The sequence below is a fragment of the Manis javanica genome, chromosome 5 (assembly GCF_040802235.1).
Source record: "Manis javanica isolate MJ-LG chromosome 5, MJ_LKY, whole genome shotgun sequence".
In the NCBI taxonomy this organism is placed as follows: Eukaryota; Metazoa; Chordata; class Mammalia; order Pholidota; family Manidae; genus Manis; species Manis javanica.
Window position 1 is genome coordinate 74,442,300 of NC_133160.1, and position 14,732 is coordinate 74,457,031.

A 14,732-nucleotide genomic window follows, 5' to 3' on the forward strand; every position below is an offset into this window, starting at 1 on the left:
CAGTTAATTCTAGTTACACTGACTACCTATCAATTATCTATTTATCTTCTACCTAATTATATATTCCTATATATGTACTTGGAAGACACTGTAAGACTATCTTAGATATACATAAGGCTTTGAACATGAAAAGTAGCAAAGGGAAATATGTTACTTGGGGAACAGTCAGAGACTGTGACAAAACTAGTTCTTAAACATGAGACAGGCATAAAATCTTTGCAACATGGAAATGCACAACTATTTCCAATGTCATAAGAACTCTTAACTTTTAGCAGCTTTGTATAATTTGTAATTTGGAGAGAATGGGGGGTAAGTAGGAAACGTGGGAAAACAGTCCAGACTTCTCCTTGGCGTTACTCATGTTCCTTATCCTTGTCCCTTCTCTCAAGTTCTCCAGCAAAAAACTCCGGTTTTCTTGAAGGTCAGCCCTGTTGCTTTTCCTATGATTTTTTCATATTTGTGCTTGTTTTATTTTCTTCATTTTCCCTGACATGCAGTTTAGTTGAGGTGGGGGAAATTCCAAAATTTTCTTGGCTTGATGGGGGTAGAAGTCTCTCTGTTTCCTCATTAAAGCATGAAATGAGAGCAATGTAAGAGGCCTCACTACTGTTATGTCATATCACAGGATGATATTAATTACCACAAACTTACGCAGCCACACTTAAATTTCAGCCCCAATACTGAATCCAGTAAGATCCTACAGCAGGAGGTTCTTCAAACCTTGCATGGAGAAAAGATCCTCTCATATTTCCAACAGCAGCTCTAAAGTGACTGTTTTCCACAGGGCCAACAGGCTAAAGAGGGAGGATGGGCCCTGGCCCCGGCCCAGCGCCTGTTACCACTGTCCTTACATTCGGTTTCTCGGGAGAAGGAAGGCAGAGTCCACTGGCAGGAAAACACATCAGATTGTGTGATTTAGTGGACAGTGAAGGTGATTTACCAAAGATAAAGATATAGTATGAGGCTGCATGGTTATTCTCATTTACACCGGAAGAACAGTATGCGTGATGCAGAGTGAGTACACCACCATAATTCTTCAAGGAGGACAGTCTTCAGTTTCACGTATAGATGCTTAAGTACTCTGCTGAGCTGAACTCTTATCTCCCTCTATAAACGCCACCTTTAGTCTGCTTTATTTCCCCTGTCTTTTCCTTTCCATCATACATTCATGTTATACTGTAGTGGACAAGTATAGTCTTTAGAGTCAGAAATTTTTTATTTATTTGTAGGTCCTAACACATCTGAGGTGTGATTGTGGGCAAGTCACATAGCACCTTTAATGTCTGTACTTAGGCAGGTAAAAAGATGGATAGAAATACCTACTTTATTTCTTTTTGGGAAGAAGTGTCTATATAGTCCTGGCACATATTGGTGATCTAAAATACCCTTTTCCTTTTCTTCTGTGTTTCCTTCTCCTGTTCTCCTGTGTCTCTTGATTTCCTTGAGCTTGTTGCTCAATAGACTATGGCATGGGGCTCATGGTGAGGTCTCACCTGCATGTTAGATGGCAGAGGCGACATTGTGTTCAAACGTGACCTCAGCCATTATACTAAAAGATTGGTCTGATCAATGCACCACTGAGCATTCTTAGAGCTTCTGAGTGATTTTATTACAGTTCAGGGAAGCCTTCTAGAAAGGAATGCAAAGGAAAAGGAACATGGAGTCAGGGATTTCAAATCTCTGGTGACCCCAATCATTGTAGGATCTGGGGTTCTGCTACCTTTTAGGTAATAAATAAGATGGCCCTGGTAAGGAAGCATTTGGTATTTGTAACTGGTGGTGCTTGAATACATGTTTTTTTGGACATAACATGATCTTATTTGGTTTAAACATCTGTACTTATATACAAGATACTCTCTTCTTGTTCAACATTTTAAAAAACATTTATTTTTTTTTTACTGATATTCAATTTTTTATTAGTTTCAAGTATACAACACAGTGGTTCAACAGTTACCCATATTATTAAATCCCCTTCCCAACTAGTGCAGTTACTATCTATCAACATAGGAAGATGTTACAGGAACATTGACTGTGTTCTCCAGGCTGTCTTGTTCACCATTTTGTATGTTCGCAGGACATCATAATTAGTTACTTATGCAGTTTTACTTTCCCACAACGAAAAGAGGCAGAAATCTCGGGGTTTCCCAATGATGAGTTCATTCTTGATTTCCACTTCCCCTGGGCAAAGTGAGTGTGGGTAAAAGTTAGATGAGATTTCCTAGTTTATGAAAAGTCACCCCTCCTACTGCTTTTAATCATCTCTATTTCCTCTCCCCTATAACTCCTATATTTCCCTGTACCTTTTTTCTCATCTCTCTTTTACTCACTTTTCTAGTTGGCCTTTACCCAGAGTTTATTTATCAGGGCAGTACAACAGATCTCAGGGTTCTTTGAAAAGATGGCTCAGGCATTTGTTGTCCTTTCCTGACTATAATGGTGAAACCTATTTAAATACACATTTGAATGATGCAGAAGTTAGACAAATGATGTCCGCTCTCTGACAGATTTATGTAAATTCATAGGTGTAATGATATGCCTTTCCTTTCTGTAATTCTTTCTTGTGTGATTTCTTTTAATCCTTCTTTATGGATATTTTACCTCAGAATTAATTATGTTGAGAAGAAATGTCTATTGCTTATTACTTTAAGCATTATGGTAACAAGCAGTCCAAACATAGCTGTTGTGGTTGAACAGTCCTGGACCCTTGCCATCCACTTTGCCTGACTTTGTCAGAATTGGAGGAAGAAAGAACTACAAGTCAAATTCCTTGTTTTTAAGTGTCATTTCCTAAATGTCACAAAACTATGCTGAAATCTTTGAGGTTATTGTAAATTATTATTTATTTTATTATGTATCTATTTAAATAACATGTCTTTTCAATACTTTATCTGCAGTATTTCCAATATCCTGATATATTAAAAACCATTGCGATTGACTTTACTTTTTGTCAAGCATTATGTTAAGTGTTTCATCAGCATCATCTTGTTTAATTCTCACTACAGCCTTATATGGAAGAGCCACTGCTATCTCCATTTTACAGATAAGGAATTTGATATTTGGAGAGGTGAACCAATTTGTCCCAAGTCACCGGGAAGGCTGGGACAGAACCTGAATTCTAACCTAGATTTAGTTACTTAAAATTCAAGGTCCATAACTATCATTTACTGATCAAATGTGGAATTTAGAAATAAGATCAGCATTTATTAACCCAATATTATATTGCTCTTCACATTGTTCATTAATTTTATGATATAATGAGAATTTACAAATTATATTGGTTCTCAGTGCTTTGGGGAATATACAAACCTAAACAACCTAGTGAAAAGGGGAAGGAACCTTTTGCCATTCAGCTTCCTTAATAAGGATTGCCAATTAAACAATAAGAATCTAATTTTTCTAATGCATAAGAATTGGGCTCTGACTGACCTAAAGTTAAGACTATTTTTTGATACATAACTAGCTATATAAGGTAACATTAACTCTTAGGATTCAATGAAAAGGTACATGAACAGAGCTTAGCCATATACCTTGAATATGGTGTTGCTCACTAAAAGGGACATGTGATTTTCATTTCCTTCATCTCTTTATTTCTCAAGCAATGCACAAACCCTTCAAAAACTAAAATAAATCAAAGATGAAACCTTTTCCTGAAATAAGATCTTACTATTATGACAGTGCTGTTTTCCTCCTTTCCTTTAACTGAATGAAATAGTATTTTTAATAGAAAAATGAATTACTCATTTAGGAAGGAAGGGAATGTAATTCAATTCAATTTCACAATGTCTAATTTTTGAAAGATACAAATTTTATATCTATTCCTGCTGAAAAATAATTTTACTGATTTTTGACAACCCTAGCTAAGTTAAGCTTTCATATTGTATATAGGTAACAAGACCCCTTCAAGCCCTAGCCTCCTCCTGTATTGTAGTTTCCTTGCTTAGAGAGAAGATATTCTTACTTTGAGCTATGGAAAGTAACCAAGTAAGGAAAAAAAGATAAATCCTTCAGAAATAAAAAGGAAGGAGAGCAACTGGTTAGAGTGATTCCTTAACACTCGGCGTTGGGCAAAAAAGGGAGTTGCCAGGAGTGTTTTCATATATTTCTGTTGTGTTTGGGAAAGAAAGTCTTTAACTCTTGATATTTAGAGTGATTTTCTTTCACAACACAACACGGTCATATTTTATTCTCTGACCTTGTTCCATATAAATACTAATAGTTAAAGTAAAGGTGGTTTTAGTTTTGCTCAGTCATTTGTTCATTAATTCATTTTTCAATGAGCACTATTCTAGTTGCTGATGTTACAGCAGTAAAGCCTTCATGGAGTATCATTTTAATTAAGAAAAAGAGACAATAGATAAATAGTTTTAAAACAAAGTGCATTTAACTCCCATATATGATAAAACCCTCAGTAATCTAGGAATAAAAGAGAGCTTCCTTAAGCTAATATAAAGTGTATACCAAATGGTATATGAAAGGATTCCCTTTGCGAACAGGCACAGATCTATTGAAAGATTTCCCTCAATGTCAGGTACAAGACATGAGTGTCACCATGACCACTTTAATAATGTCCTGGAGATTCAAGGCAGTGCAATAGGCAAGGAAAAGACACAAAATGCTTAAGACTTAGCAAGGAAGAAATAAAAATTTTACTATTCAAAAATTACCTGATGGAACAGGTAGAAAAATCCAAAACAATCTACAAACTATAGAATTAATAACAATATAGCAAGGCTGTTGAATACAAAATCAGAACACCGAACCAATTGTATTTTGACATACTATCAACAAAGAAATGGAAAATGAAATAAAAAACAAGATGCCCTTTACTGTTGCATCAAAACACCCCACCAAAGAATAAATCTAAAAACAATAGTTTTATCAAGAGTAATTAAAGAGGACCTAAATATGTTCAAGGCTTGGAAGACTCAATATTTAGGATGACAATCCTCCCCCAGTTAATTAACAGATTTAATGTAATCTCAATAAAAATTTGAGCAAGTTTCTCTGTAGATATTGGTAAGATGAATCTAATATTTATATGAAATGACAAAGGGCCAAGAATTGCCAAGACAATCTTGAAGAACAACAAACTTGGACCTCTTACACTAAGAGATATTAATATTAATTATAAAATTATAGTAAATAAGATAGTATGACAGAGACAAATCAATCCAGTGAACAGTGGAGTATGGAAACAGAGCACACACACATATATGGTCATCTAATTTATGACAATGATGACACTGTGGTGCAGTGGGAAAAGGATGGTCATTTCAACACTTGATGCTAATTATATTCCTTTATGGAAAAAAGAAGGTATCTTGACCCCCCTTCTTACATATACACAAAAATCAATTCCAAATGGATCTCAGATTTATACATTTTAAGAATATAGGAACATATTTTCATGATCTTGTGGTATGCAAAGATTTCTTTTAAAAATCACAAAAGTTTGACAATAAAGGAAAAAAAAAGATACCTGGGCTATATTAAAAATAAATACTTTTTTTCATCAAAAAACATCATTAGGAGTATGAAAGGAGAACCCCACAGACAAAGGGCATTAAGAATATATAAAGAATTTCTGCAAACCAGTAAGCAAAAGCAGACAACCCAAAAAAAAAATTAAAAAGTGTTTCACAAAAGAGGATATACAAATGGCCAATCTATATATGAAAGAAGCTCAATTTCACTGCTCATTGGAGAAATGTAAATCAAAACCATAATATATCTCTATATGCTCACCAGACAGGCTAATATTAAAGACAAGCAATATCAAATATCAGTGAGAATGCAGTGTAACAGGAACACTCATATGCTGTTGGGAATGTAAATTGGTATAACCACTTTGAAAACTGGCTTTTTCTACAAAATTTGATCATAAGTGTGCCACATAACTAGCAATTCTATTTCTGGTTGATAACCAACAGAAAAGAATAGTATATCTTCTGAAAGAGAGATAAAAAATGTTCTTAACATTACTATTCAATAAAAGTCAAAGACTGGAAACAACCCAACCACCTACATTGGAAAGGACTGGAATAAAGATATTTTGGTATATTTAAGCAATAGACTGCTATAAAACAATGAAATTGAAAGAATTATAACTATACCCAATAATACCTGAGAAACCAAAATAATATTGAACAAAACAAGCTGGCTATAGAAAAGTCCATACTATATGATTCCTTTTACATACATCTCAAAACCAGGCAAATTAATTATGATATTAGAAGTGAAGATAGTGGTTTTCTTTGAAGAAAGCTAGTGACTAAGGAAGTACAAGGTTGGGGGCGAGATTCTGGTAGCATTCTCTCTCTTTATCTGCATGCTGGTCACAATGCTGTGTATACACTTTGTCAAAATTCATTGAGCATTACACTTATTACTAATGCATTTTTATATATGTGAATTATAGTTCAATAGAAAAGGAATGCTATTAGGTAATAATATGGTGAGTAAACTTTCAAACCGTTAACATTTTGTAAGGTTAAAAAATAATACATTAAATGGAATTAAATAATATGAAGAAAATAAAGTAGGGGAGAGACACAGGGAATGTAGGAAGGTGTGAAGAGGAGGGGTCACAATTTTAAACAGAGCAGTTGAAGAGGCCTTAATGAATACAGTTCATCTCCTTTTGCTTACCTGTATGGTAAAATTTCCCTGAAAATCCCAGGTTGAATGTAAAATTTGTGATTTGTGCACGCAAAAGATTCTGAGTATCAAGTAGTGCCTGAAATACATAATTGAAAGAAAATGTATCAGGTAGAGAAGGCGTTGAGAAGTTTTAGAAGACATCTCCCTTTTACATTCAAATGACAAAACTACTCCTTTATACACGAGAGAATTAAATGGAAAGTAGGTTCTTTACCACTTTACAGCTAGAGAGATGCTTTCAAGATTGTATGAACACATACATATGTTTATTCTTTAGCTTGCAATAAATCAGCAAAACATGCCAGTTAGAAAAAGAGAGTTAAATGAGTTTATTCTGAATATATCAAAGGAACTAGCATCTACATAAAATATATGTCTTTTTACCCCTCAGAACATAGATCACCACTTGAGTGATCAAAAGAAGTCCTTCAAAAGAAGGACACTCTCTTTAAGTGAACCTATGGAAGAACATATATTGAAAGAAACATTGTTAATTTTCTAGTATGTCTTTGGTATTAAAAAGGTAAGAATTTTCAATTTTTAAGTCTTAGATTCCTAAAAGATAGTGATTATTCTTCAAAAAGCTAAACCTCTAATTTGGCCTTTTGTTAAAAGCCAGACAAACAAAACCTCTACTTCTGACACAAAGCTATTTTGAATAGTTTTAATTGTTATACTATGAAGTATTTACCATGCTGTGATTATTTAGACTTCTTTTCCTTCACGTTCTTATTTGAATTCCTATTCTTATAACCCTTCTCTCCTCCCACTCCTGCGACACAGACCATTGTAGTTGAGGACCAACCTCAAGTAGGCAGAAAGTAATACTAAATGGTAGATTTGCAAAGGACCTTAGTTCACACTTCTTTGACACATGAGGAAACTGAGGAGAAATGACGTGCTCATTTTCACAGAAACATCAGTGGTAGATCCTAGATGAAGACTATAGATCCAAATTAGGTGCTCTTTTTACTCAATCACACCAAAATTCATTCTACTCCTTCCCACAGTATGGCTGGACCCACAACAAAATCTTCATTCCTTAAGAGTATACATGACACCTGCAGGCCCCGTCCCATCCTGTTCATGGTCTCCAAATCTTTCTCGGGGGATAAACAGATAATTTTACTCAGAGACTATCCATGATTGTATGTATGCCTCATCTGCGGAGCAAGTGATCCTCCCTGTTGTGTAAAAGCAGAGGAAGAGAACTTCTGAATCTCAAATTTCAATTCATCTGACCAACAGTAAGTTTTTGAAAATTTGGCATCTAAGTCTTTCCATCACTGCTCTGTTTACATGTACAACTTCCTTTGACTGCGCAACAGAACCATGTGGCATATGGGTCCTGAGGGCTCTCAAAGATGGAAGACAGGCTTGTTTGTGGATTTCCACACCTAACTGTAGAAGCAAAAGGATTAACTAATGGCATGTCATTGAGGACAGTTAGATTCTGTCCCCACATGGGCTTGGGCAGAGGAAGGAGAATTTGGTCAGTCCAGCAGCTATAAAGAGATGAGTGGGATACAGGCTCCTGGTGTGTGGAAGTGTGGGGAGGGGTGCCACTGACATGGAAGGTGTGAACCCTTCTCTTTCTGTCCTTATGAAAGGAGCATCAGGTAGGGAACTGGAAGTATTGTTTGACATGTCAGCTCTGGGACTTGCAGTGTAGTCACTACAAGTGACTTGGAAGATGGTCTCAGCTGGAATTTTGCATCTGCCCCTATTCAGCACTGGGCATGTTATTAAGCTTTCCAAGCTTCAGACTGTTTGTAAAGTAAGGGAAATAATTACCTCAAAGCGCTGTTGTGAGGAAGAGATAACTCATTTATGCTCTTGGTATAGTAACTGTCACAAAGCATGTTCCCAACAATTACCAGGTATTGTATACTCCTTTATTTTTGCTGCTGATACTATTGCTACTACTACTGTTATTGCTATTGTTAGTGATGTCAGACAACTCACAGCACCTCTCTCAGCTTTTCCCTTCATATGTTAAATTGGAGACAATTATCTAATTCATAGAATTGTTATAAGGATTATGCTGTACTACCATCCCTGTGACCAATTTATACTATGATTGAGAATTTTTGTGTCCTTTTATCTTCCTCCCCGTCTCTACCTAGCGACCCCAAACCCTCCCTCATGGTATCACTAGTCACTTCTCAGTGTCTATGAGTCTACCACTCTTTTATTCATTTTGTTTTGTTTGTTTTTAGATTCCACATGAAATCATATAATATTTGTCTTTCTCTACCTGACTTATTTAACTTTACATAATATCCTCAAGGTCCACCCATGTTGTTGCAAATGGTAGGATTTCTTTTTTTTTTAATGACTGAATAATATTCCCTTGTGTATAGGATAGATAACCCTATCCTTGGATGGTACCCCTTTAACAGAATGGATATCTTCTTTATCTATTCATCTATTGACAGATATTTTGGTTTATCCATATCTTGGCTAGTGTAAATAAATAATGTGACAAGAAACACAGGGGAGCATATATCTTTTTGATCAGATAATTTGTTTTCTTTGGGTGAATTCCTAGAAGTCAAATTCCTGGTTATGGTATTTCTAGTTTTAGGTTTTTGAGGAACCACCATACTGCTTTGCACAGTGGCTACACCAATTTACATTTCCTCCAACAGTGTAGGAGGGTTCCCTTTTCTTCACATCCTTGCCAACACTTGTTATTTCTTGTTATTTCTAATGGCTATTCTAACTGGTGTGAGGTGATGCCTCATTGAGGTTTTGATTTGCATTTCCCTGATGATTAGCAGTGTGTAGCATCTTTTCATGTGCCATTGGCCATCTGTATTTCTTCTTTGGAGAAATATCTGTTCAGGTTCTCTGCCAATTTTTTAATTGGGTTATTTGTTTCTTGGTGTTGAAGCATAGGAGTTCTTTATATACTTTGGGTGTTAATCCTTATCAGATAAATAATTTATGAATATAGTCTCCCATTCTGTAAGGTGCCTTTTTTTTCTGCTGATGGTGTCCTTTGCTGTACAGAAGCTTCTTAGGTTGATGTAGTTCCACTTGTTCATCTTTTATATTCTTTTCTTTGCCCAGGGAGATGTGTCTAGGAAAAAACTGCTAATGCTTATGTTCACAGATCCCTGCCTCTATTTTCTTGTAAGGTTTTTATGGATTCATGTCTTACATTCAGGTCTTTGATCCATTCTGAGTTTACTTTTGTGTATGGGATTAGACAGTAATCCAGTTTCATTCTCTTGCATGTAGCTGTCCAGTTTTCCCACCAGTTACTGAAGAGACTGTCTTTTCCTCATTGTATATTCATGCATCCTTTATCACATATTAATTGAACATATACGAATGGTCATATATATTCATAGGTTTATATCTGGGCATTCTATTCTGTTCTATTGATCTATGGGTCTGTTCTTGTGCCAGTACCATACTGTTTTGGTTATCATAGCTTTGTAGTATAGCTTAAAGCCAGGGAGCATAAATGCCCCAGCTTTGTTTTTCCTTCTCAGGATTGCTTTGACTATTCAGAGTCTTTTGTGGTTCCATATGTATTTTAAAACTATTTGTTCTAGTTCCTGAAAAATGCTGTTGATAAGGATTGCATTGAATCTGTAGATGGCTTTAGGCAGGATGGCCATTTTGATAACATTAATTCTTCTTATCCATGAACATGGGATAGATTTCCATTTGGTGTCTAATTTCTCTCATGAGTGTGTTGTAGTTTTTAGGGTAAAGGTCTTTCACCTCCTTGGTTAGGTTTATTCTTATATATTTAATTCTTTTTGATGCAGTTGTAAATTTGATGGAATTGTTTGATTTCCCCTTTTGTTAGTTCATTGTAAGTATATAGGAATGCAACAAATTTCTGTGTATTAAATTTTGTATCTTGCAACTTGGCAGAAACCAGTTATTAGTACTAAAAGTTTTTTGGTGGAGTTTTTAGGGTTTTCTACATATAATATCATGTCATCTGCAAATAGTGACAGTTTAACTTCTTCCTTACCATTTGGATGCCTTTTATCTCTTCATCTTGTCTGACTGATGTGCTTAGGACCCCCAGTACTATTTTGAATAAAAGTGGTGAGAGTGGGCATACTTATCTTGTCCTGATCTTAGAGGAAAAGCTTTCAGCTTTTCACCATTGAGTATGATAGCTATGAGTTTGTTGTATATGGCCTTTATTTTGTTGAGGTGTACATCCTCTATACCCATTTTATTGAGAGTTTTTAAATCATGAGTGGATGATGAATTTTGTCAAATTCTTTTTCAGCATCTATTGAGATCATACAGTTTTTATCCTTTTGTTAATGTGGTATATCACACTGATTTATGAATACTGTACCATCCTTGATTCCCTGGAATAAATTCCACTTGGTCATGATGGATGAGTCTTTTGATATAGTTTTGAATTCAGTTTACTAATATTTTATTGAGGATTTTTGCATCTATGGTCTCCCAGGATATGGATCTGTAGTTTTCTTTTTTTTTCTAGTGTGTTTGTCTGGTTTTGGTATTCAAGTGATGTTGGCCTGATAGAATTATTCCTTTCTCTTCTACTTTCTGGAATACTTTAAGAAGGATGAGTATTAGCTCTTCTTTAAATGTTTTGTGGAATTCAGCTGTGAAGCTATCTACCCTGGACTTTTGTTTTTTGGGAGTTTTGTGATTACCAGTTGAATTTCATTACTGGTAATTGGTCTGTTCAGATTTTCTGCTTCTTCCTGGAAGGTTGTACTTTTCTAGGAATTTGTCAGTTTCTTCTAGGTTGCCTAATTTATTGGCATATAATTTTCACAGAATTCTCTAATAATCCTTTGTATTTCTGTGGTATCAGTTGTAACTATTACTTTTTCCTTTCTGATTTTTTAGTGTTCCCTTTTTTTTTTCTTGGTAAGTCTGGTTATAGGTGTGTCTGTTTTGTTTATCTTCTCAAAGAAACAGCTCTTGGTTTCATCTATTTTTTTTCTATCATTTTATTCTTCTCTATTCTATTTATTTCTGCTCTGATCTTTATTATGTCCCTCCTTCTATGAACTTTGGGTTTCATTTGTTCTTTTTCTAGTTTCTTTCATTATGAGTTTAAAATGTTTATTTGGGATTCTTATTTCTTGAAGTAGGCCTGTATTGCTATGTACTTCCCCTCTTAGAACCACTTTTGCAGCATCCCACATGTTTCAAACTGTTATGTTTGTGTTTTCATTAGCTGTCATGTACTGCCTGATTTTTCTTTTATTTGTTCATTGATCCACTGGTGATTTAGAAGTATGTTGCTTAGCCTTCATGTGTTTGTGGAGTTTCTTGTTTTGTTTTGTTTTCTTCATGTAATTTATTTCCAGTTTCACACGATTGTGATCTGATAAGATGTTTGATATAATTTCAATCTTTTTGAATTTATGGAGGCCCCTTTTGTGTCCTAATAATTGATCTATTCTGGAGAATGTTTCATGTGCAATTGAGAAAAATATGTGTCTTGCTGGTTTTGGGTGGAATGTTCTGTATTTATCTGTTAACTCCATATGATCCAGTGTGTTATTCAGCCCCTGTTTCCTTATTTATTTCTGTCTGATTGATCTGTCTATTGATGTAAGTGGTGTATTAAAGTCCCCTAATACGATTGAGTTGCAACCTATTTTCTCCTTTAGTTTTGCTACTATTTGTTTTTCATACTTGGGGGCTCCTATGTTAGGTGGATAGACATTTACAATGCTTTTATCTTCTTGTTGGACTCATCCCTTTATTATTATGTAATGTCCTTTGTCTCTTATTTTCTTTTTTTTTTGAAGTCTATTTTGTCTAAATACTGTTACTTCTCTTTTCTCCCTATTATTTTCATTAAATATTTTTTTCCATCCCTTCACTTTCAGTATATGTATGTCTTTAGGTCTGAAATGAGTCTCTTGTAGGCAGCATATAGATGGGTCTTGTTCCTTTATCCATCTGCCACCCTGTGTCTTATGACCAGTGCATTCAGTCCATGTACATTTAAGATAGTTATTGACAGGTATGTGCTTAATGCCATTTTATTAATTGTTTTCTGGTTGTTTTTGTAGCTCCTCTCTGATCCTTTCTTTCTCTCTTATATTCTCATGTTATTTGATGGTTTTCTTTAGTGTTGTGATTAGATTTTCTCTTTTACTATTTATGTACCCATTATAGCCTTCAGGGTTGTGGTTACCATAAGGTACATAAATAGTTTCCTAAGTATATAACAGTCTACATTAAGTTGATCAGTGTTTTATTTTGAACACAGTCTATAAGTACTTCTTTTTAAATTCTTTCTCCTCCATGCTTTATATATTTTGTATTTTTTGTGTATTACTTGGCTGATTTTATGTATAGTTGATTTTACTACCTTTGTTTTTGTTCTTTATTTTATTTTTACTTCATACTTATTTAATTTATAATTGGTCTACTACTTTTACTTTGAGTTTATTTCACTGATAAAAAATATTTAGGATTGAGAACATTTCCCTGTACAAAAGTCCCTTTAACATATCCTATAAAGCTGTTTTAGTGGTGGCAAATTCTTTTAACTTTCATTTATCTGGGAAACTTTACATCTCTCCTTCAATTCTAAATTATACCTTGCTAGTGAGAGGATTCTTGTTGAAGATCATTCTGTTTCAATGTATTAAATAGTTAATGACACACCCTTTGGCCTGTAAAATTTCTGCTGAGAAATATGCTGATAGCCTTATGGAGTTGCCCTTATAAGTAATTTTTTGCTTCTCTCTAACTGCTTTCAATACCCTTTCTTTATTCTTAATCTTTGTCATTTTAATTATTATATGCCTTGGTGTTGTCTTCCTGAGTTTCCCTTTGTTAGGGGTTCTTTGCACTTCCAGGACCTAAGTGCCTACTACTTATGACCGGTGCATTCAGTCCATGTACATTTAAGATAGTTATTGACAGGTATGTGCTTATGCCATTTCCTTCCCCAGATTAGGGATGTTTTCAGCAATTATTTTTCAAAGAGACTTTCTTCTCCTTTGTCTCTCTCTTCCCTTCTGGTATTCCTATTCTGTAAATATTGTTTCATTTATTAGAGTTGTCACATGGCTCTTAGCCTCCTCTTGTTTCTAGAGATTCTTTTTCCTCTGTTCCTCAGATGTGTTGTTTTTCTGTTCTCTAATATCTATCTCATTGTATCCTTTACTTTCATTAATCTATTATTCATTCCCTCCATTGCATTTTTCATTTAAGTTACTGTGTTCTGCAGGTCTGAGTGGCTCTTTTTCAACTCTCTTACCTATTTGTTGAAGTCCTCCCTGAGATCATCAATACTTTTCTACAGATCAGTGCTCATATTTATGACTGTTACTTTGAAATCTTTATCAAGAATATTAGTTATCTCCATTTAATTTAGCCCTCTTTCTGGTGTCTTATCTTGTACTTTTGTTTGGAACATATTCCTCTGCCTTCTCATTTTGTCTGGGTTTCTATATGTCATCCTTTGTTTTATATAGATCTGCTATTCCTCCTGGTCTAGAGAATAATGGCTGTATGAAGAAGGTGTCCTGTGGTGTCCAGAAGCTCAAGACTCTTTGCTCACCTGTCTCTGGTTCTCCTTTGTGATGGAGCTGCAGTTGCTATTGGTGGACTGTGGGTAGGGCAGCCTTTCTGCCTTTCTGTGAGTAGCGGTTGCTGTCAGCAGAGGCCCTTTCTGGGTCATGAAGCAGTGGTTCTGCTAGGATTCTTGTGGGCTGGGCCACTCTCTGCCTGCCCAGCAGCAATGGTGCTGCTGGTCTGACAGGGTGGGCAGGGCAGGTGCACAGGGGAGAGGTGTAGGGCTGGGCTGCCTGTGAGGATGAAGGAGTGTTAGGAGCTGGCTCCCATAGTCACCTCCCCAGTTGGCCTGAGAGAGGGCTGGGAATCTGGGAAATGCCTCCCTTTGTCTGCCAGGCAGCAAAGTCTGAGTGTTGCCGGACTGAGTGGGCTAGGTGGACTGGTGGATGGAATGTGGATGTGCAGAAAAGTCCCTCAAGGCTGAGCCACAAGTGAGGGAGATGGAGTGTTTGGGGCTGGCTCCCATGAGCCCTCCACCTGTTGCACTGAGGGAGGGCTGGGAAGCATCGTCC

The 14,732-nt window shown here is 35.6% G+C and overlaps 1 protein-coding gene across 2 annotated transcripts in view; it reads right to left on the reverse strand.

The window, feature by feature from the left end:
• NDST3 (N-deacetylase and N-sulfotransferase 3) overlaps positions 1 to 14,732 on the reverse strand; it is a 199,387-nt gene that overhangs the window by 122,653 nt on the left and 62,002 nt on the right. For both annotated transcript variants that reach the window (XM_073237117.1, XM_073237118.1), the window contains exon 3: positions 6,649 to 6,736. In XM_073237117.1, coding sequence (XP_073093218.1) covers positions 6,649 to 6,736 — 88 coding nt within the window. The remainder of the gene's footprint in view (positions 1 to 6,648; positions 6,737 to 14,732) is intronic.